The 24509-nt window shown below is 42.8% G+C and overlaps 2 protein-coding genes across 2 annotated transcripts in view; one reads left to right on the top strand and one right to left on the bottom strand.

The window, feature by feature from the left end:
* The window catches only part of LCT (lactase), a 43023-nt gene extending 32271 nt beyond the window's left edge, over positions 1–10752 (top strand). The window contains exons 11-17 of the mRNA XM_019731126.3: positions 191–389; positions 1698–1900; positions 3890–3999; positions 6449–6583; positions 8033–8256; positions 9013–9237; positions 10346–10752. Coding sequence (XP_019586685.3) covers positions 191–389; positions 1698–1900; positions 3890–3999; positions 6449–6583; positions 8033–8256; positions 9013–9237; positions 10346–10566 — 1317 coding nt within the window. The 3' untranslated portion in view covers positions 10567–10752. The remainder of the gene's footprint in view (positions 1–190; positions 390–1697; positions 1901–3889; positions 4000–6448; positions 6584–8032; positions 8257–9012; positions 9238–10345) is intronic.
* A 5334-nt stretch (positions 10753–16086) lies between these two features.
* UBXN4 (UBX domain protein 4) overlaps positions 16087–24509 on the bottom strand; it is a 34316-nt gene continuing 25893 nt past the window's right edge. The window contains exons 10-13 of the mRNA XM_019731152.3: positions 23147–23249; positions 21277–21408; positions 20115–20314; positions 16087–18380 (exon numbers count right to left, since the gene is read on the bottom strand). Coding sequence (XP_019586711.2) covers positions 18242–18380; positions 20115–20314; positions 21277–21408; positions 23147–23249 — 574 coding nt within the window. The 3' untranslated portion in view covers positions 16087–18241. The remainder of the gene's footprint in view (positions 18381–20114; positions 20315–21276; positions 21409–23146; positions 23250–24509) is intronic.

Here is a 24509-nt window from a genome sequence, read left to right as displayed (position 1 = left end):
AGCTGAGCTGGGACGCAAAGCCAGGCTTCTCAGATCTACATGTGTGCTGCCCTCCCCCTGCCACCAAATACATTTTGAGCCTTTTTGTCTTCAGTCTCAGCTTTAGCAGTCTACATCTATGCTGGTGCATATCACATCACTGGTTTCCCATGAAAAGTAGGTAGATGGAACTGCTCTTCCTTTTTTGCAGGTGACAATTTACCACTGGGACCTGCCCCAGGCACTCCAGGATGTCGGAGGCTGGGAGAATGAGACCATCGTACAGCGGTTTAAAGAGTATGCAGATGTGCTCTTCCAGAGGCTGGGGGACAAAGTGAAGTTTTGGATCACATTGAATGAGCCCTTTGTCATTGCCTACCAGGGCTATGGCTATGGGACAGCAGCTCCAGGTAAGGTCCAGGCCCAACTTGCCAGATCTCTGGGGTGTGGCATTCTTAGCACCAGTGAGACAAGAAATCCAGGTAGCACTGGAGGAGGAGGCCACGAGAGCCCTGGGGTCAGTGCCTCAGAATCCCGGCCTCGTGCTCAGGGGTGTGTGACAGGCAGCAGTTTCCCCTGCTGACACCACTTTTGCTAAATGTGAATTTCACGTGTCAGTGCCTCCAAATGGCTTCATTTCCTTGCTCTGCGCCACTGACCTGCATCCAATGGGAAGCTCCCTGAAATCAGAGATGTAGCCTAATTGATGCAGGAAAGGGCAATTCATCAGGCAGTACAGGTCCAGTCTGCTTCCTGCAACTCCCAAATCCCAAAGTTTTGGGTAATTGGTGTGGCTGCCCTGAGCTCAGCCTGACTTGAACCAACATGAGGCTGCTCTGGTCTGTACCCCACTCGGTGTGAACGTTCCTTAGTTCTGCTGCAGATACGTTCATGTTGTTAGTCACGGAGAGCTGTCCCAGGCCCGGCTGGGACATACCCTTTATGCAATTTATTACTCTTCTCAGACACAAATGCCTTTTCATTCCAAAACAGATTTGACCCAAAGAGGTTTGATTAAGGGATTGTGGCCTGTTCTTCCCCCTTCAGAAGCGTTCAGTGTTCCTTTTCTCTAGTTCTGAGCTTAAGAGTAAATTTGTGTTCATCCATGTGATCCCTCATGATCACGTGTAAAAGCTGGAAAGAGCAACGGGGAGACCAGCTTGGACTCGTTACCAGAGGTCTCTCCCTTGGCCCTTGGTTGGCGCTTTGGTTCACCATTCCTTCAGCACACAAGAGGCGGCCGCACAATGTTGGCCCTCGAGGCAGCTCTGTCAGCTGTTTCTATCAACTGTATTCTCCAAGCCTTACTTTCACAGCGGGTCCCCAGAGTGCCAGGTTGTCACCTGAGGTACACACTCTCTGGGTACTTTGCTGAAGACAGGGGCCACTCTTTGGGGGGGGGGGGGAGTACAGAAACCACCATATACCAAGGGCCTTCTCTGTGCAGACAGGGCTGCTGGATGCTCACGTACACAGTTCCGTTTCCTTCTCACAAGAACTCTCCGTTGCTCATTTTGCAGAGGAAGAAAGTGAAAGGCTGAATTACTTGCCCAAAGTTACACGACCCACTAGTAAGAAGCAGAGTCAGGATTTAAATGCCATCCTTCCTAACACCAAAATCTGCATCCTTCTTCCCAAACACATAGTGGACGCCTGCAGGCAGAGAGGGACACCCTTGGCCACATTCATTCTTCGTTGACTTCCATGTGTGTTTCCAGGAATCTCCTTGCGGCCTGGCACGGCCCCCTACATCGTTGGCCACAACCTAATAAAGGCCCACGCCGAGGCCTGGCATCTGTACAATGACAAGTACCGCGCCAGTCAAGGTGGTGTGATTTCCATCACCATCAACAGCGACTGGGCTGAGCCCAGAAACCCCTCCAACCAGGAGGATGTGGAGGCAGCCAGGAGATACGTTCAGGTCTGGGCATTATTTTTACTCTTGCCTGTTTTTCCCTCCTGTCATGATCTAATGGATATAGATTGCAAAACAAAGATTTAGGATCTAGGCCCTGTTTTGCTATTATCTGAGTTTGTGAACTTGAGAAAATCACTTAACATTTTTGGACTCAGTTTTCTCGTCTTTGAAATGGAAATGACCTACCTACCTCATGGGTTTGCTGTGATGGAAGTTCGTTGGTGTTGAGTTCTCTTTTCAGTTTTTTTGCCCAAACTTTTATTTATTTTAAGTGTGTTTTTGCAGGACCCATCAGCTCCAAGTCAAATAGTTGTTTCAATCTAGTGGAGGGCGCAGTTCACAGTGGCCCACGTGGGGATCAAACTGGCAACCTTGTTGTTAAAAGCACCGCGCTCTAACCAACTGAGCTAACTGACTGCCCCTCCTTTAAGTCTTAAGAAATTGTTTATAAATGTAGTTCTTACTGGGTGTAACGTAGGCTTGAAGCTAACTAATAGACATTCCGTCTCTTCAATCACTGGTTTGACTCTACAGCTAATAGAGCCGGGCTGCAATGTCACACCTCACCTCTAGGTGTCAATATCGCATCTTATTTCCTCAGCCTAAGAATTCATTAAATTGGGAACTTTAAACTCTGTGAAACTTATTAGTGCCCCTAATTTTCAAATTCCATGAGTTTAACATGAGGACGTGCATCTTTAGGTCATGGAATTTTGCTCCTAAGAAGTAGAGGCACTAGTAAGTAGGTGCCAACAATATGACCCGCCCCTATTTTAGTCTGGGCCCTGAAAGAGGAGAGAGAGAATGGTCCTCATCACAGCACATGGCTCCTATTAATGTCTCGGAGGAGTTAGAAGGTACCCTCTGCCATGTTTCAGCGTCAGGAAAGAGAGCAAGGGTCTCTCTCCAGACTGGTCCCCACTTTGGGCTCTGTGGAAAAGCCTGCAGACTGTGGCATTCTGAGGGGACACCAAGGGCCTTGGTTTGCCCAACTCTTCACAAGAAAACTTGACAACGGTGGTTAAATTAATAAGTGCAAGTAAACGCTTAGATTTCTTGTTTGCTAGAAATCGGGGTGGGGGGGTGTCTTGGAACAAATTTAATGCATCCCTCATTCCAGACTCACAGAACATATTGAATTAGAGCACTAATTTGTTTTCTGAAATCAAACCCCCCAAACCTCAGGAAATGTTAGGCTGGAGTTTCATTACATGGAGACACCTGCTGGTGAGCTGTGAAATCGCAGCCCCGGACTATGACACACACATCGCTAGTAAAATCAGCTTCTGCGGAAGGGCCCGCATGGAAGCCTCTTTTCCCAGAGCGTGTGCTTCAAGCTTCTTCTCTGCTTGAGAAGGGAAGCCTGCCCTCACCCCACACTTTGGGCATCACCTAGCAGGTGAGGGGAGGATGTGGAGAGACAGATGCCTCTCAGGACCCCAGCATCATAGCATTTGGGTTCCGTGTATCCTCCCTAAGGGTAAAGGTGGCCTAGACCTCATTCAAGAAAATAAAAACGTTCCCACTTTAAGGTTGCGAATCCCACGCCCATGAAAAACGATTCTTTGCCGGGGCCTCTGGGACAGCCTTGCAGCTCAGCCCTCCCTGGGAAGTTACTGGAGATCCTTAGACATGATGATGGGGAAGGACCCGCTCTGTGGTGAAGAGAGGGAGCGCCGCCTGGAGGCCTGGAGTCTATCCCCACTTCCGTGGGACCTTTCTAAGGCAGTATTGAATCCGGGCCAGGGCGCAATTCAGTTCATCACCCCTCAAGCTGTCCTCAGTGAGACTGCAGCTACGGAAAAGACCTTTAGGCACTTAAGCTGCAACATGCAAACAGGAGAGGAGAGTTTAAAATTGGGGATTGGGAAGAATGTGGGGGGCGGGAGTGGGGTGGTCTGAGGTCAGTGACTTCTGTGCAGAGAAGTCCCCTGGTGTGCCCACCTGTTAATGCCGAGGCTGACTCTCTCCCCCCAACACCCACCCCCGCAGTTTATGGGAGGCTGGTTTGCACATCCTATTTTCAAGAATGGAGATTACAACGAGGTGATGAAGACACGGATCCGTGATAGGAGCTTGGCCGCAGGTCTCAACAAGTCTCGGTAGGTCCTGGTGTCCACACACTCAGCCAGGAGAAGGTCAGGAGGAAGTTTGGTCTGTGGCGCGGAACTGAGCTTCCTGGGTGGACAGCACGGTCGGGAGAGCATAGCTGTTTGGGTCAGAGAGGTGTGTCTGAGGCAGTTACTGGATCTCTGAGCTTCCTTGCTTGCTGGGAGGATTAAACAGGATCGTGTGTGTAAGCTCTTAGCCCAGGACTTGGCACCGCTATGTGCTTGACAAAAGGCAGTGGCTGTTATTGTTATTATTCTCCAGAACAGCCAGGAAATCTACCTCAAGGGCACCCATTTCTTATCAACTCACTACCTCATTCCGAGGACAAATGTCCCAGCTCATCCTATCCTGGTCTATCACCTTTTGAGTGAATGTGAATGGCAGTGGGTGATGGCTAGACGTGAGCTTTTAGTCATTTGGCCAGGAGGTGGTGACAGTTTGCACAAAGCAGTCCTTCTTGGCCTACTCCTCTTCCTGTGAAGGAAGTAATAGCAACATAGACAGCAACTAACATTTAGCCATCTTCTGTTGGTACTTTTATTCCTATTTAAAGAAGAGGCACAACGATTAGAGTAAGATCTAATCTTACTCTAATGAGGGAGCTGGGGTATGAACCCAGGCTGTGTGATTCCAGGGCCCATACTTGGTTGAGTCACCCAGCTGGGCTTAGAGGTGTGGTGTATGGAAGAGGACAAAGGGACTGGGGCTTACAGGGACATCCCCACAAGCTCTAAGGTCGCTCATGTACCATAGCTCAAAAGGCAGGAACTCCTAACACAGGCTTTGAGTTTTTCCCTCAGACTCCCCCGTAGAGCCAAGCTGTGAGGATCCCACAATCCAATCCCCATCCTGGCCTGGTCAGGGCATCCTGCTGAGCAGGCTGTGCCTAAAGGTCTGACCAGCCAACTCTGGTCTCCAACAAGCACGTGAGCACTCCTGTCCATCGACACACTTTGCCGAGTGCCTACTATGTGCCCAGGTCAGGTCAGGGCCCAGCACAGCAGGGTCCATGGAAGGAGAAGCTTCCGAGTCTGGCTCAAGTTGCCGACACACCAGCTAGGAAGACAGTAACCCTCATTACTCCAGGAAATTCTATTCCCCAATTTCTTTATGCAAAGAAAACTCAGAAGATTAGATCAGTGTGGGCTAGGTAGACCTAGGAGCAGTCAAGGAAGGACATCAGCTGAGCTGGGCTTTGACAATGAATGGCCTTTGGGAGAGCAGAGGGCATTCCATTGGAAGGGCAGCGCGTGAGCACCGACCTAGAGGCGGGAGTGAGTGGGGCCTGTGCGGCTGATGGTGTGTGGAGGGGGACAACACAGGACTGGCCTGGGAGCAGTAGGGGGGCCAAGGCCACTGGGTGGAGGGCCTGGAGGGAGGCCAGGCAGGGCTCGGCTTTGGTGCCATGGGCCCCGAGGAGCCACTGCTGGCTCTCGAGCAGGGCAGTGAGGGACCGGGCTTTAGTGTTCTGCCAGCAAGTTCCAGAAACCCTAAGGTGGGGAAGGTTTTGATCCCCCAGGTTAATGGTAACAGAAAGGTCAAGATGAAGGTGTCAGATGCCTAAGCAGGGCAATCGCTTGGCAACCCGAAACTAGCAGCCCAGGGTCTCCCTGTCAGGAGATGTATGTAGTTAGATTTGGCTGAGAGGAACCTGTAAGTGCTACATGCAAGTGCCTGTTAACCGTATTTTATAGGAGAGTTTCACTTAGACATGAAAAATGCCCTACCAGTGTTTTTTTTAAAAACAAGTGTACCGGTAGCAAAATATGGGAGAAAAGTTCAAAGCTCAAAAGGTCGGTAAATTTAATTTGTAAAAATATTTCCCCTACTGATAAAAGTAGACTTTGGAGAAAAGAGACAAGCCAACACCACAGCAAAAACAGAGTAACTTATGGTAATACACATGATAAAAGATAACCTTGTAAACATGAAGGGTTAGTCTGAAGTTATGTACCTCAGACATGTTCTTGATTTCAAAATCTATCATAGATGGTAAGTAGCAGAAGTTGCATATGTTAATTTTTGAAGGAAATAAAAAATAATATGTCTGTGTGTGTGTGTGTGTGTGTGTGGCCCTGAAGGGGAGGCTTATAAAAAGATAATCTGCAGTTTCATTTTGCTGACAGGAAGAGGGAGGGTCTGTAACAGAGGGAGGCAGGTCTATGGTCTGGTAGGAGGAGCCTCAGGTACTTCCGGCAGGTACTTCCGGCAGGTACTTCCGGCAGGTACTTCCGGCAGGTACTTCCGGCAGGTACTTCCGGCAGGTACTTCCGGCAGCAGCTGGAAGGGCGTCCTTGCTCCTGGCCAGCCGCCCCCGTCACCACCCTCGTCACCACCGGTGCCTGTAGTCACAGCGCTGCCCAGCCCTGCGCCAGGACTCTGTCCTAGGAAGCATGACTCTTCCTCAAGTCCTGCGCCCTAATGGCTCCTTCCCCCCAGGCTCCCGGAGTTCACGGAGAGTGAGAAGAGGAGGATCAAAGGCACCTACGACTTTTTTGGGTTCAATCACTACACCACTGTCCTGGCCTACAAGCTCGACTATGACTCTAATATCTCTTCCTTTGATGCAGACAGGTAAGACACCCCGCGGGGCCCGCCTAGAACAATCTCTGGAAAAGACAGTAAGTTGCCCCTTTGCCCGTTTCTTACTTAGAGGCCTGCACGGCCTCCTGCTGCCTTACACCCCGGGCTTTGTAAGATGAGCGCCATTCCTGGGACACCATCAAACCCCGGTCAGTCTCATCGTGCTACAGGCTGGGATTTCCAGGGTGCTTTCCATAAAGACAGACGTGCTTGGAATTGTTAACGTTTTCCAGAAAAATTTTTACTTTCCCTTGTTTTCCTTTTTTTGTCAAATTTCACTTACGAGGTGTATTTCAGTTAAAGTAACAATAAGGTTTTTTTCCTTGTCAAGGTAAAGGTCAAACCATTCTGTATTGCACAAATAATGTATGTTCACGGTGGAAACAAAGCAAGAGTAGGAAATTCTTTTGTGTGTTATTTCAGAAGGACACGTGTGTGGGAGGGTGTACTACCTCTCTCGTGTATACTTACATTATATATAGTTCATATAGTATATATTTATATTTATACATATATATTCACTTATTTTTTACCAAAGAAAACCAGGATTATATATACACACAGTTTCGTTCCTTTTCTAACAAGCATCTCAGTGGTGTGACTGTCCAGGTTTCTTTGAAAACAAATGCCTACACCACAAGAGTCAGGCTCAGAAGGGGGGCTGAGAAGACCCTGCTGGTCCCCATTCGGGCACCAACCACTGAACTCTTGCTGCTTCATTGGTCCTGGGATTGTCTCTCCACTGACCTGCGCTCAAGCTTACAAAATGCCCCACATTCAGTTCAGCTGAGCAAGATAAATCCAGTTACTGATAAAACTAATTTTTTTTCTTTGAAGAGTTTGGATGTAAGAAGTATCTAAATAACTGGTCTTTATTAAAATGTGACTCGAGACGTTCAAGCCTGTGCTTCCCCCAGCAGGCACTCCTTTGCACAACCTGTTGTCCTTTCCTCGTCTCTCACTGGACGGAGGGAGGGTCCGGGGCGCTTGAAGCAGGTCCCGGCCTGCTGCTCTGTCACCGCACAAATGGCTGGTGCCTGTGGCACTGGCCAGATGCAGATGACTCGGGGCCTCTTCTCTGCAGACGTAGCACTCACATCCCACTGAAGACTGGCTGGGGAAGCCCGGAGCCCTTCCACATCTGCTGTGCGGTGTGGTCTGTGAGCCCGTGGACGGTGAGGTCCATGAGTGAGACCATCCACCGGACAGGTGGGAAGCTACAACAGAGAGCTTCAGGGGCTTGTCCAAAGTCCACCAGCATTGAGTAGTGCAACTAAATTTATGAAAAGAGAATCTGAGGCAGTCTGTCCTGGGTTTTGTTATGACTCTTAAGACTAGACAAAACCTAAGGCTTTTCCTAGTATAAATCCTGTTTTATCTTTTGTGCAAAGGCCGCTTGGGTTTACAAAAGGAGACCTAATCTTGTGTTTGAACTGGTAGGGGAGTTGCCTCCATCACAGATCGCACTTGGCCAGACTCTGGCTCCTCCTGGCTGAAGATGACACCGTTTGGCTTCAGGAGGATCCTGAACTGGATAAAGGAGGAGTACGACAACCCCCCGATTTACGTGACAGAGAATGGAGTATCCCAACGGGGAGAAACGAGCCTCAAAGACACTCCGAGGATCTACTACCTCCGCAGTTACATCAATGAGGCGCTCAAAGGTATGATCCCCCCCCCCCCCATGCACCTTCACTGTTGGAAACACCTGCTGACCTGCTGACGCCTGCAGTTAAGGTGGCGCTGCATCCACGAACCCCCATGAGAGATGAGGCTTCTTGCTCCTGTTGGGTTTAAGCCTTAAGTTTCTTCCTTCCTCGATGTAAGCTCAGCGAGCAAACCCTGACGCAGCTCGACCTGAGTTGCTGGCCTGAGCCATTTGCGCCCCTTGCTCACCGATGTCGGATGTCCCTGCCTTCAGTGCCCTCCTGAGGACGATGTGGGCAGAGGCCGGGAGGAATGGGTGGGGGCACTGCCTGTAGGGGCTTTTGCTCCCCAAGCAAAAGTTTGAGATTCTCAGCTCAGCAGGACCCAGGATGGGCCTATGACAAGGCAAAGGTAGATAATACTGAGTAAAAGAGAAGGAGCAATACAGCGGTGAATACAAACGATTAGAAAATCCTATTCCAACTAAAATCTTTTCCAAGGGCCACTTATTTTCTATAAGGAACACTAGTCTACCGACGATCTGACTCCCCCTCAGAGGGGAGCCTTTGTAGAAAAACGCTGATGGCTCTGCAGCTCCATCACAGAGGACCAGCTACCAAAGAGCACGCAGTGGATGGGCCGCTTTCTGAGGGGGAAAACAAGCTCACCATGACCTGACGTGACGGCTGTGGGGAGCTGTGGGCGGGCACGGCCTCGGCAGGCCTGGCGCAGGAGTCTGAGGGAAGCTCACGCCGGGGCCTGTGTTTGGGCAGCTATGCAGGATAAGGTGGACCTTCGAGGATACACGGTCTGGAGTGTGATGGACAACATCGAGTGGGCCACGGGCTTCGCAGAGAGGTTTGGTCTGCATTTTGTGAACTACACTGACCTGTCCCTGCCAAGGATTCCCAAAGCATCAGCCAAGTTCTATGCTTCGATCACCCGGTGCAACGGCTTCCCGGACCCAGCGGCAGGGCCACACCCTTGTCTCCAGCCAGGTGAGCTGGGCTCTGGGCGCAACTGAGGCCGGAGGGTGATGGGCGAGAGGGCCTTTCTGTGTATTCTATTAGGTTGGTGCAAAAGTAACTGCGGTTTTTGCTATTGTTTTTAACCTTTTAAACCGCAGTTACTTTTTTTTAAAATAAATTTTATTGGGGAATGTTGGGGAACAGTGTGTTTCTCCAGGGCCCATCAGCTCCAAGTCATTGTCCTTCAATCCAGTTGTGGAGGGCGCAGCTCAGCTCCAAGTCCAGTTGCCATTTTCAATCTTAGTTGCAGGGGGCGCAGCCCACCATCCCATGGTGGGAATCGAACCGGCAACCTTGTTGTTGAGAGCTCGCAATCTAACCAACTGAGACAGTCAGCCACCCCTCAGCAGCGTCTCGTTTTCCTCAATGTAGTTGTGGAGGGGACAGCCCACTGGCCTACATGAGAATTGAACAGGTAACCCTGTTGTTCAGAGCTCGCATTCCAGCTGAGCCATCCGGCCACCCCTAAACCGGTTACTTTTGCACCAACCTTAGTTTATTACCCTCCTCTCTGCCTTTCCATCCCTTTCACTCATTCAACTAATATTTAGTTTCTTTGTTACATTCAAAGTTTATTATGAACTTAGGATGGAACAAAGGCGCTAACTCAGAGTTGATGTGACATCTAGAAACCAGGCCCTAGGCTGGGAACAGCAGGCCTCGTCTCATCCAGGTCCCACCACTAATCTGGTGTGCGGCCTGGGCAAGACCCGAGGCAAACGTTCCGGGCTGATGAGAATCAGATATAATGACTGTTGGAAACAACAGTGCCTGGCATAATGTAAGGAGCCGTGTTTGCTGAATGACTGAAAAAGTATAAATTACTACACCAACGTAGGAGACAATCACCCAGTTTAGACGATACCCTAACTGCTGATAGAGATGTTTAAAAAATAGAACTACTGAAGTTCCTTCAGAGGCTCAGACTCTGGGAAAGGGACGCGCCCCCAGCAGTGCGCACCCTCTGGGCACCTGTGCGACTTCTCCATCCAGCTCGGGGTTAACACAGGAGAACTTCAACCGGTAAGTCCGTCTCCGTCTGTACTAGTGCGTGACTCGCCCTCTGCTGTACTCCTAGACGCCGCACCCACCGTCAGCCCCGTGAGAGAGGACAAAGTGCCGTTCCTGGGCCTGACACTCGGTGTGACAGAAGCGCAGACAGCTTTGTACGTCCTCTTCTCCCTTGGGCTTCTCGGCATCTGTGGTGTGGCGTTACTGTCATACATGCACTGTAAGCGCGCCAGGCAACGGAAGACACAACCAGGCCACCAGGAACTGAGCCCCATTTCTTCATTCTGACCCCCATGTTTCTACCTCCTCCAGTTCTGCAAAATAAACCGTTTGTTGACCTGTATCTACCTTTGCTGCCCACAAACTCTTTAGGATCTTATATTCTGCCCCTGCCAGACTTCTTGCACTCTTAGAGACTGTGTTCATCTTGAACGATTCCAAGTCCCTGATTAAAATGGAGATATCTGCATCTTGCCCCAGTATCAGGAATTCATTTGGGCGTTCGCAGCAGACCCTGCAAGCAGCTCTTATGGAAACATGCACTTACTAAACTCATCTAGTGGTTCTGTGAGCTGCTTCATTTAACTGGGCTGGTCCCAGTTTCAGAGACTTTAAAGGCAGAACAGGAGTAAAAACCATAGCAGCCCTTTTTATAAGAAACCAACTCACTGCTTAGATGGACAGCAGTGTCACCTCCTGCCCTCTCTTCAAGCTCCCTCCCAGCCTCACAGCTTGTGTTTCTCAGAAAATACAAGTGGTACAGTGAACATGTCCTATCCCCTACAATGATGCTCCTTGAGAAGGTAGATTCCCCAGAGGTCACGAAGTCACACAAGCCATTTGGGACGTCAAAGCCGTCCCACCGGACCAAGGCTTTCTGCTTACATTATATATTCCCTGTGCCAGAGAAACCATAACATACAAAGAGAGATGACCTGCGAATGACCCTTCATTCCACTGCACTTTTTCTGTCCTTCCTGCCTTGCCCCTGCCTACAAGCAGACTAAGGCCCAAAGTATGGCCTTCAGGGCCCCTGTGATCTCACCTTGGTTCACTTAACCTGTTTCCCTTTTTCCTCTCAATTTGTAGTAGTTCTGAACTGCATATAAGTCCCTGATTCTCCCATACTCCTTTGTGTCTTTGCAAACACTTGTACTTCCGCCTAGGACGCCCTTTCTCCTGAAAATGCCTTTTAAGTCTCAGCTCAGCTAAGACTGGAGAGCGCCCCTGAATTGCCCATTCAGACACTCCTTCTGACTTTGCTTGTGCTTGCCTCCTCCCATGGCCACATCAAAATCACAACTTCACAACTAAATTATAGAATAAACATCACTGAGATCACTTTGTAGCTCCTACCAAGAGGCCCCAAGTGTGGCATAAGTGGCAGTTGACCATGGCCTGTACCAGACCACTCCCAAGAGGTTCCAGAACCAACACACCTGGTGGCTGCTTTGGACCACACCAGAGCACCACCCAACCGGCTACACAAGTGCGACACCTGAAAGGCGGAATCAGCTGGCGTGAGCCTCGCTAAAGCCACTCGTGCTCTGTGGTGTCAGTCACACCAGTCAGCCTGAGGGTCAGCCCCACCCACTAATGTGCCACAGCAATCAAAGCTCCACAACAGGAGGGCACACACAACCTTCACAAGGGAGCACCCAGCTCTGGTGACCAGGGAGACTACACCACTGGGAATGCACGCACAGGACACCTACTATATAAGGCCATTCCTCCAAGACCAGAAGATACAGCAAACCTACCTCACACACAGAAACAAACACAGGGAAGCAGCTAAAACGGGCAGACAAGGAAACATGTTCCAAATGAAAACACAGGACAAAGCTCCAGAAAAAGAACTAAATAAAATGGAGACAAGCAATCTACCAGACGCAGAGTTCAAAACACTTGTTATATGGATGCTCAATGAACTGAAGGGGAAAATAGAAAAACTCAGTGAGAACTTAAAGAGATAAAAACCATAAAAAAGAACCAGTCAGCAATAAAGTATACATGAAATGAATACATTAGAAGGAATCGCAGCAGATAAGATGAAGCAGAGGATTGAATCAGTGATCTGGAAGGCACGGTAGCAGAAAACACCCAACACAAACAGCAAAAAGAAAACAGAATTTAAAAAATGAACACAGCTTAAGAGCCATCTAGGACATCAAATGTACCAACATTTGCATCCCAGGGGTACCAGAAGGGAGAGAGGGAGAGAGGGAGAGAGAGGGACAGCAGGGATTTAAAATTTATTTGAAGAAATAATGACTAGAAACTCCCCTGACCTGGGAAAATAGACATACAAGTCCAGGAAGTACAGAGGGTCCTAAATAAGATGAACCCAAATAGATCCAAACCAAGACACATCATAATTAAAATGCCAATGGTTGAAGACAAAGAGGGAATCTTAAAAGCACCAAGGGAATAGTAGTTACATATATGAGAGCTCTCATAAGATTATCAGCTGATTTCTCCACAGAAACTTTGCAGGCTAGGAAGGATTGGCACGAAATATTCAAAGTGATGAAAAGACCTACTACAAGATTACACTACCCAGCAAGGCTATAATTTAGAATCAAAGAGAATTTCCCAGACAAGAAAATGCTGAAGGAGTTCATTACCACTAAACCAGTATTATAAGAAATGTTAAAGAGACTTCTTTAAGATAAAAAACATAGGAAAGAAAAAAAAATCTCTCACTGACAAAGGCGAATAGTAAACGCAGTGGATCAACCAACTGGAAAGCTAGTACAAAGGTTATAAAACCAAAGTAGGAAGATCATGTGTAATTACAAGAATAAATTAAAGCGCACACACACGCACACACACACAAAGGAAAAAAATAATGACAAAAACAAATGGGGAGGGGGTGAAAAAAAATTGTAATGAGTTTAGAATGTGTTGGAACTTAAGTGACCATCAACTTAAAATGGACTGTTATAAACACAGCTTGGTATATACGAAGCATGTTAACTACAAACCAAAAATCTACATGAGATAAGAAATAAAGGAAAAGGAATCCAAATACAAAATTGTAGCAAGTCATCAACATACAAGAGATGAGAGTAAGAGACTAAGGAAAGAACATGGAAGAATTACAAAAATAATCAGAGGGGGCGGCCGGTTAGCTCAGTTGGTTAGAGCACGGTGCTCGTAACACCAAGGTTGCTGGTTTGATCCCCGCATGGGCCACTGTGAGCTGCGCCCTCCTTAAAACAAACAAAAATAATCAGAAAACAATAAAATACAATAACTACATATCTATCAATAATTGCCATAAATGTAAATGAACTAAATACTCCAATCAGAAGACATAATGTGGCTGAATGGAATGAAAAAAGAAGACCTGTATCGTACATATGCTGCCTACACAGACTGAAAATAAAGGGAGGGAAAAAGATATTTCATGCAAATGAAAACAGAAAAAAAGGTGGGGTGGCAATAATATCAGACAAAACAGACTTTGAAACAAAGGCTGTAACATAAGACAAAGAACATTTCATAATGATAAAGGGATCAATCCAACAAGAGGACATAACTCTTGTAAACATTTATGCACCCAACACAGGACCACCTAAATATATAAATGGACATAATGGGAGAGATTACTACAGTAATCAAAACAGCATGGGACTGGCATAATAACAGACACATAGATCATTGGAACAGAACAGAGAGCCCAGATATAAACCCACACCTATATGGTCAATTAAACTATGACAAAGAAGGCAAGAATATATAATGGGGTAAAGACAATCTCTTCAACAAGTGGTATTAGGAAAACTGGACAGATACATGCAAAAAATGAAACTAGATCACTTTCTTACACCTTTAAAAGAATAAACTCAACATGGATTAAATACTTAAATGTAGGAGGTGAAACCATGAAACTCCTAGAAGAAAACATAGGCATTAAATTCTGACATCACTCTTAGCAATATTTTTTAGGATGTGTCTCCTTGGGCAAGAGAAACAAGAAAAAAATAAACAAATGGGAACTGCATCAAACTGAACACTTGTTGCAAAGTGAAGGAAACCATCAACAAAATGAAAAGACAACCTACTGAATGGGAGAAGGTATTTGCCAATGATAAGGGGTTAATAATGCAAAAATATATAAAGAACTCATACAACTCAATTATCAATGAAACAAACAATCCAATTAATAAATGGGCAGAGTACCTTAATAGACATAGGGAATATAGTCGATAATACTGTAACAACTCTGTATGGTGTTAGATGGGCACTAGAGTTACTGGGGTGATCACTTTGCAAGTTATATGAATGTCTAATCATTATGTTGTACACCTGAAACTGATATACAGTAATGTCAACTGTGATTGAAAAATAAAAAAATAAGAAAGAACTTGGGGAAAAAGAAGAGTAGTTTTCAACTGCTTGAAATTTTATTTCTTGTAAATGAACTGCTGTATCTATAGAAAGTTCCTAAGAAAATGTTCCACTGCCATGGACCCCCACCTGGAAGTCAGGAACTATGGGCACAATTTTCTCCATCAATAGACAGGAACTTTGTCAGATGGGAATGAAGGTGGTTCCTAAACTGACAGTGAAGATATTTCTTGGGTAGAAAGACAGTATTATAAACAGTCAATTATACATAAATTAATATCAAAGTTCAACAACTTTTTTGGGGGGCACATGGACAAAACAGTATAAAGTCTCACATTAAATAAACTTGTACGAAGAAAAAGGATAAATCTGGGGGAGGGAATATTAAAACTTTATAAAACTAATTATAAAAAATACTTTGGTAGCAGACAGAGGAGAGAACAAAAATACCAACAAAGGAAAAGAGAGCTGAGACAGGGAACAACTACATATATGACAAAGGTGGCATGCCCAATCAGTGGGAAGGATGGGTTACTCCATACATGGTGGTGGGTCAACAAGTGAGCTCAAGGACATCACAGGCACGGGGACGGGAGCCAGATCCTTCCCAGATTTAAATGTAAAAATAAGGAAACCAGGAGAATACTAGGATAGATGAATTTTTAAAAATTAATTTAAGTGAGAAAGGTATTTACTCATATAAGCAAGACTTAAGACCCAGAGGCCATCAAGAAACATAATAAATATGACCACATAAATATTATGGCAAAAAGTTACCAACAACATACTCATCAGAATATAAACAGGGAGAAAATATTTACAGCGTATGTCAGACAAAGGGCTAATTTTCTTAATACACATAGAATTCTTATAAGTCAGTAAGAAAAAGATGGAAAACAAAATAAAAACTGGCAACGAATACTAACAAGCAGTTCTCAGGAAATAAATCAAAATGACCAATGTTAAAAGATGCTCAATTTCATTCATGATCAACACAGTACATTCAAAATGCAGACAATTTTTCATCCATCATGTTGAAAACGATGAAGTACAATACAATGTTGGTAAGGATATGGGGACTCGACATTCTCATACACGTTAGTGGGGGCGTAAACTCATGAGCCTGAAGAGCAGGCAATTTGGCAGCATCTTTTATAATCCAAACTGCAAACACCCTGTGACTCAGTACGTTACACAAATGTATCCTACAGGTATATTCTCAAGGCTAAGAAGATGCCTTCACAAAGACATTCATTGTAGCAATGTTTGTAATAGAAAAAACCAGCAAAAAAAATTATAATAACCAATGACCACCACCAGAGAATGGATAATAAGTTCGGGTACATTTATAAAGTAAAATGCTGTACAGCCATTATTAAGACGAGGTAGCTTTGTACTGACAGGGAAAGATCTTCAAGACTATAAAAGTAAAAAAGCAAGATGCACAGTAGTATATATAATTTGATCCCATTTATTTAAAATATAAAGATTACATATTTGCTTATTATGCATAAAAATGTTCTGAAGATTACAAAAGAAATTGTTAATACAGGTTACTTCAGAGGACTAAAACTGGGGGTAAGATGCAAAGAGGGAGATTTCATTTTCATTTTATAGCCTTTTGTACTATTTTGAGTTTTTCTTTACTATGTATACTTTTTTAAATATAAAATTGAGGAGAGATCCTCTTACTCAAAGATTGTGAACCATGTTTCTCTAAGATGTATATTTGAGTTTATTCAAGGTAAACTGACTTGAGGTACTCCCAAGTTTTTGCAAATATGTATCTAAGTTATTAGTAGGGTCACACCCATTTGACAATTTTGTTTTTAAATCCCATATTGCTTGCCATATTTTTAAAGATGACAAACCTTAAATGGGATGCTTACTTGATTTTTCTTTTTAAAGCTCAGTTTTTAAATTATGGAAATAATATGACCATTGCAGAAAATCGAGAAAACTTGTAAGGGTGAAAAAAAAAAGAACTAAAATTCCATATAACCACTCTTACCACTGCTAATGTTTAGTGTCTTTTTTTTTTTCTTTACATTATGGTAATACATAGTAGTATCTATATATAAACTGGGTTTACAAAGCTAAGATCATACTGTACCTACAGTTCTGTATCCTGCTTTTTTCCCCCCAACATATAACAGGTACTTAATAAATATATATTAAATTGAATTGTTGAATTAATATTGTACCATTTCTCCTCATCAAAAGTTTATTATTTCTGCACAAGGCATTTTGTTGGTTTCTAGTTCTCAGTTAAAATAAATAACACTTAATGAATATATTTATGCCTAAATTTTGTCAGCACTTACGATCATTCCTTAGGAAAAAATGATTGGATCAAAGAGTATAAAATATTTAAGGTTTCTGATAATGTTTTCCAAAAAGGTTCTACCAGTTTTCATTCTGACCGCTACCAGCACAGCCTCACTGTTTCCTTGCTAACAATGACTATTACCATTTTTAAAAGTCAGTGTTATTTCAGAGGTGAGAGTTTGCTTTGATAAAATTTCTTCTTCCCATTACAAAATAGAGTCCTTCTATATGTTCACTCAAGAGTGATATCTACCAATCTAAAAGCAGAAGGTTAAAAGAGGAACTGTCATGCTTAGTCCATTTTTCAAACACTATTAGTTTAGTGGACTCCACTACCAAAAACATGTAGGTAAAGGAACATGTAAGTTAGATAAAGAACTCTTTAAAGTTCTTAGGAATAACCAAATGAGCAAAAGGCCTAATTTATTCCATACTTCTTGTTCTATACTACAAGTACTTTAGGTCTTTGAAGTATGATTATTGAGAGCCAAACTTCAGTATAAAGGTGAGGACTAGCTGTAGATTGCTGTTTTTTCAATCTGATGAGAAGAAGGACCAGAACATTATGCAAACAAAGTGATGCTTTGCTGAATTAGGAGAGATAGTAACATAGCATCAGTATGTGTCAGAAGATGTCTTCCTTCAGTGATATTTAAGGTAAGGTGGTCAGCTACTTTCCTGAGGTAGCTCCAGGGCAGTACTGGGGGTTAAAAATCAGACACGTGACCTCAACAGAGCCGGTCAACAAAAAGATGCTAGGATAACAAAACTTAAAAGCAAAAATAAGATTACAATTTTTGGAAAAGATTTTTTATTCAATGTTTAAGATTAGAAACTACAAGATTTTGCTTGCAGCTGATGAGCGAAAACAAATTATCATCTAATTGGCTAGTTAAAATGCTCTGACTTAGCATGAAATTAGTGACATACCAGTTACTGTGTGTGGGTATCAGAGTTCTGGAGCAAAACTGCTCTAAACACAATGGATCATCTGAGAGCACAGGACTAATGGGTATATGAAAAACTGAAAGCTGATGAAGGGAGGTTGTGGAAGACCTTTTGATTCTTTTAAGGTTTCTAGTAGTTGGTTACCGTATGCAAGGACCTAGCAGCCAGTTATTTTATCTCTTGACTTGTCTGAGTTCAATTTTAACCCACTAAGCAGAAATAAACAGTTATAGATCAGTTGGAAAACATAAAGCAGTCCCTCCTCTCCAGTTGAATTTTAGTTGATTAAATCATCAGAGAAACAATGATTATTGCACATACTGTACTTATCATACTACATCTGTTGAGTAGAATTTCCATTCCAAGTGTTGTTTTCATCTTCACCATCATCCTGAGTCCTCAATCTGTATATCTTCCCTTCCTTTTTAAAGTCTTCCCCCCGTTTCTCCAGCATTCTTTTTCTGACGGGTTCCCTGATATAACGAAAGAGGGAGAAACAAGATGACATAAAATAATAGCAGTAAGACAAAGCTGTTTCCTTTTTTATTCCATGAGTATAGGCAACTATAAGGGAAGTTCATGGGAGATAATTATGTCTACTATTGCAGTACTAGACTTTATACCTTTTTGGCAGTTTAACTTTATCTGTTTTCCAAGCCAACGCAGCCAAATCATATTTTCCACTTCTATGTATTTCTTGATGACTTTTTAAGCTTTAGAAGAGTGGACTGTCTGCCAACTAATCTTTCCTTTATTATTTATGCAAGCTGATATAGCTACTAAAACATTTATAACTTACATAGCACCCTAGAGTCTATCCTAAGCTCCATTCATAGCCTAATTTACAGACATGGTCAATTAGCAGTTTTTCTTCCTTTTATAATCTTTAATAATTTATTTGCACAATTAAGAAAAAACAGGAATTTATCTGAAAATGGGAAGGAAACAGGTGAAGTTTAAGCTAATACTCTGAAGGGTTGGAAAGAGAAAGCAAAAAGAAAAGAGGAAAACGAATAGTGGAACATAAAATTTTACACTCCTAGATGTACATTCATCCCATTCTTTGCCCAAACTCAAATCCTCTTTCCTTCTTTGAAAATTTAAAAAACCCACACAACAGCAAGCTATCCTATAGTATAGTAATTCAGAATTAAATGCTTCCACCCAGTGCTCAGTAAGAGTTCTAAAATTCAGCACAAACAAGGGCTAATTTGAATACTGTTCTAAGACTAGAGAAGAATTTCCCACTGTCCCCACTTGAGTAATGTGCTAAAGATATAACTGGTCTTCTTGCCTACTAGTTAAGAAAGAAATCAAGATAAAAGCTAACTTAGCCCAATCACAATATTTACATGAATCTTCATCTAGAGGTACTACTAGTGGGACACAAGATTAGGCATCTCCTTTCTGATAGTAGACAGAGGCAAGGATTTTCATTACTTATCACTTAGGATTGGTGCGACGATTTGCTATACTGCCTATTAACGGCCTAAGCGTTTTAACAGTAGTAGGTATGTATTATTAAACATTGTGCTATTAGAAAGGAGTGTAATCTCACCTTCTAGGAAAATATTTCCTGTTAACCTGTTTCAAATATGCAAAATCTTAACAGAAGTATGAGCTAAATCATTAGTGTTGTCTGTTAGTATTACCATTCTAACTGTGGCCATGTGCAATAAAAGGCCTCTTGGTTAAGGGACTAGTCCAAATAACTTTGAAGGCTCCATTTTCAAGTGAATATCCAGTTTCCTCAGTTTGGCCCTTCTCTAAATGACCCAGAGAAAATGGTCAACCAGCAGATCAAAGAACCACAAGGGTTAAAATTCTCTAAAGTACAATCCAGCTAAAGAAATTATGCAAGATGACTGTGAGAAATTAATGGAATATCTTGTCAGACAAAACATGGCTAACAAGAAAAATATTACTATTTGGACCTAAAAAAACAAAATCTATTTTTATAATTATGGGATGAAGAGAATTCAATAAATGAAATAATAAAACCAGAAGAGGTGAAGTAGCTTTCCATAGATTAAGTTTTAGAAAGATGGCTGAGAAAACTCAGGTAAGTGAGCATCCCAAGAGAGACGATATAATAACTCTTCAGAACATTTGGGTTTTTTCCCTTATAAAAGAAGGCAAAGTACCCGTCATTCTGCCTAAGGCATTGGGCATTACTAACATATTTTGCAAATGGGGAAAACAGATACCTTTTTTCTGAATTGCTAGACGATGCAAGGTTTGAGGGTTCTGAAGCCGCTGCTCTCACTGAGGTCTGTGCAGGAGGGTTACTAAATAAGAAGTTGCTTATCAGTCTCCAAATGGCAAGGAATGGGTAGAGTACTGTCCCCAACAAGGCCCAGAAGTCTCCGCTGGAAGAATGTACCACGGATGTAGTTGGTCTTCCTGCCTAAAAATTAAGGAATAAACCCAGATAAAGACTACATCAGCCCAATCACATCACACTCAAGGTTCTAGGTGAATCTTCTATCTGAGAAAGTCCTATTGATTTTAGTTTACTTCAAAAAGGGAAAATTACCAACTTTTGCTGTTTTACAAATGTACACAAACTTCTGGGACTCCTGGAGCTCTGTGTTTTTTTTTTGGTGGTTTTTTTTTTAAAAAGGAGTAATTATAACGTAGAACCAGAAAGTAGTTCTCAGTGAAATGAACCAATTATTTTTAAGAGAACTAAACTTTTGTACTGAAATTAGTAACTTTGTTAAGAAAAATCTTTTTCTTGATAATTAAAAAAAGGCGGGAAGTTTCAAACCTCAGTGAATGTAATTAATTCTGATTATTAGAGGGATAACTATTTTAGGTGTGGGGCTCTAGGTCAGGGCAGGGAAAACTACAGAGGCAGACATAGCAGACCCAGGCTCTCTCATCCCAGCTCTAGCACTTAAGGTGGCACCTTGGCCGTCATTTAAGCTCTCTGAGCCTCTTTTTCTCATATTGTTGTAAGGATCAAATGGGATTAATATGTTAAAAATTAACGTTATTTTTATGTTTAAATGTTTTTTAAAAACTTGGTAAACAAGAGAGTCATAGACAAATAAAAGACATTAAATCTGTAGATTACTCTGCATTTCTTTTGTTCTCCTACTGGTCATTTTTTGTACATGAAAATAGGTGAGGAAAAAAAGTTGAAAATTAAACTATTTGTTACTTAGTGTCTCACTAGCAATCAAAATACATAAAGCACAGGATTATGGAACAATAAATTGATCTAACATTTCTGGATAATTTTGGATTTTAATTATCCATAGTATACCTTTCACCTTCCTTCCACTAATTAAAAGCAACAATCAAGAGTACAACAAACAGAACTGTGAGGAAAAAAAAGTATATATATGAGGAAAAAATACATACTGGCAATAGTACCACTGAAGCACTTGGGGCAAGTTCCAAATCCAATAATTTCTTTTTATAATCTTCTTTGGTAAATTCTCTCCTGGGAAACATGGTTGCTAATGAAAAATTACCATAAGTGTTGCCAACAGTCTGTAACATAACAATAAATTTAAAAACATTACAATGGTGCCTTTTAAAAATAAGATATTCCATATTCATATGCATCCAAAATGACTTTCATTAAAACTGACTTAATTTTAAAAGTTCACTTAAATGTAAACGCAAAAAACATTAAAAACTTTGTGCTTCAAAAAGTAGCTGAAAGCTGTCAAATCCAAATAGTATTTAAAAGCTTTTATAACTCAAAAATGACCATAAAATAGCAAGAATATAGTACCTAACACCATATAAATAAACTGAATAAAAATGAACAATCAGATACCTCTTTAAAGTATGCTGCAATTTACCATGAGAGTTTTAATTATCTTTGGCAAACTTACATTAATATCTCACAAATACACATTTGGACTATAGGTATTCCTTATTAAAAATCTGGACTAGCCCAGAATTACTCTCATATATATATAACATCAGGAATTTTTGCCTCTTCATCCCAAAAAGTAAGTGGTCCATAATCAGCTCACACTGTATATATAATCCCAGATCCAGGAAATTACACTGAGCAGCATCACAATCGCCCTCGCAATTTTAAGCTGCCTATACTTGCAAATATTAGACAATTATTTATCCAGAAGATTCCAAAGAAAGAGACTAATACTTTTGTTGTTTCTAATTTTTCACTGCAGGTCTTCCACATACCCCTGGTTCTCACTCTCATACAAGGACAGACCCCAATACAAAATTAGGTCCTTCTACTGAAGTGAAGTTCTAACAGAACTGATGCAATCAAAGATTCATACATACCCCCTTACCCCTGTCCCACTTACCTGTGGCAAAAGCAGTTAAGACTCAGGCCAGGGGTACCCCTCTTCGGAGGCCCCAAGTGGGGTTCCAAGGCAAAAGAAGAATAAAAGCAACTATCTGGGTTGGTTATACTATAAAGCTTAGATGAAATAGTTCTCAAAATAAATGTTTATATTGTCCAGCCCAGCTCACCAGTAGAGGAAGGCAGACAGCTTTATAGGTATCCTTCTCTTGGGATGCATCGGTGAGGTAGCAAACTAAATGCAGAGAAGAGATCTAGTGGAAAGATCTGAACTCTGGTTTTACCCTTGAAGTGACATGTGAGACAAATACTGGTACATATAATGAGCCTAGATCCTAAAGGACATCTGCTGCCTAGAATACATTGTGAGTAAGGAATCAATCAGAAAATAAAAGCTAATTGAAAGTTACTCAGAGCTTATTCTCTAAATATCAAATGTCACACCCATTCAGAGTAAGGCCACATCACGTTGTGGAAGTAAATTCCTGAGGAAGATACTTGCTGCCAAATAAAGGTTATTGATCTTTAGGCATAGACAACTGGCAGATTGGTGGGAAAATGGCTAGCCCCAAAGCATTATAAGCAACCTGCCGGAAATGTGGAGAGGACCAAGAAAAACTGCGTCCTTTTTACAGGAGACAGCTCCCTCAGATTAGACCTTTGGAAAATCACTTGCTTTTCACTACTCCATTGGAGCGTACCAAGCAATGAAGTTTCCAGAGCCTATTCTACAATATCAGCAAATTCCTATTTTTGCGTGACAAGCAGGCATGCTGCTCCCATGTGGCACAGAAGCTCAACACCCCAGAGGTGTCTTATGCCTCCCTCCTGGGGACAGGTCATGACTTAGTCACATTCTTCAAATTCTGCTGGAAAAATTTTCCATCCTACATTTTAAAAGCCTATTCATGTACCTTTATTATAACTCAGGACATAATTTACCTGTGCAGCAAACTGCCTTGCCTCTTCTAGAGGAGCATCAGAAGGGAACTGATTTGTAAATGAAGAACCGTCAGGAAGACGGAACTGAATTCTTGCAATGGTGCTATGAAAGAAGAAAATTTAAGTCAGAATCTTTACATATTCACAAACAATATCAAAAGTTAGCGAAGACGAAAGTGAAAATATGCAATGAAAATAGTTTTCACAACATCAGATCTTTTCATTTGTATTTTTTAAGAACAGCTTTATCGAGATATAATTCACATAACATAAAATCCACCCTTTTAAAGCATACAATTAACTGGCTTTTAAAACAGTTGTGCCCGGGGCCGGCCCGGTGGCTCAGGTGGTTGGAGCTCCGTGTTCCTAACTCCGAAGGCTGCCGGTTCGATTCCCACATGGGCCAGTGGGCTCTCAACCACAAGGTTGCCAGTTCAATTCCTCGACTCCCACAAGGGATGGTGGGCTGCGCCCCCTGCAACTAAGATTGAACACGGCACCTTGAGCTGAGCTGCCACTGAGCTCCCAGATGGCTCAGTTGGTTAGAGTGTGAGCTCTCAACAACAAGGTTGCCGGTTCAATTCCCGCAAGGGATGGTGGGCTGTGCCCCCTGCACGAAAAATTGAACACGATGACTGGACTTGGAGCTGACCTGTGCCCTCCACAACTAAGACTGAAAGGACAGCAACTTGAAGCTAAACAGCACCTTCCACAACTAAGACTGAAAGGACAACAACTTGACTTGGGAAAAAGTCCTGGAAGTACACACTGTTCCCCAAAAAAATCTGAAAAATAAAATAAAATAATAAAACAGTTGTGCCGCAATCATCACCACTATCTAATTCTATAGCATTTTCATCATCCTAAAAAGAAACCCCAAACCTATTTGGAGGCACTCCCCCATTTCTCTTTCACCTAACTCTGGCATCTGTATCTGTAGATTGGCCTATTGCAGGCATTTCATATGATGGAATCATACGATGTGTGACTTTTTGGTAACTGGCTTCTTTAATGTACCATTATGTGTTCAGGTTTCATCCATGTTGTAGCATATGTACTTCATTCATTTTCATTGCTGAGTAATATTCCACTGTATGGGATATACTATGTTTTGTTTATCCATTCTTCAATGGATGTACATTTGGATTATTACCACATTTTGGCAATGATGAAGAATGCTGCTATAATTCAAGTACAGCTTTTTATGTGGACATGTTTTCAATTCTCTTGGCTATATACTTAAGAGTAGAATTGTTAGATTATATGATAACTATGTTTAACACTTTGAGGAACTGCCAAATTGTTTTTCCAAAGTGGCTACATCATTTTATAATCCCATCAGCAATGATGCACATCCTTGCCA

This window comes from Rhinolophus sinicus, chromosome 17 (genome assembly GCF_057876585.1).
Source record: "Rhinolophus sinicus isolate RSI-liver-muscle chromosome 17, RSI-T2T, whole genome shotgun sequence".
Classification (NCBI taxonomy): Eukaryota; Metazoa; Chordata; class Mammalia; order Chiroptera; family Rhinolophidae; genus Rhinolophus; species Rhinolophus sinicus.
The sequence above is the reverse complement of the archived record's forward strand: the minus strand, read 5'-3'. Positions and strand labels throughout refer to the sequence as shown.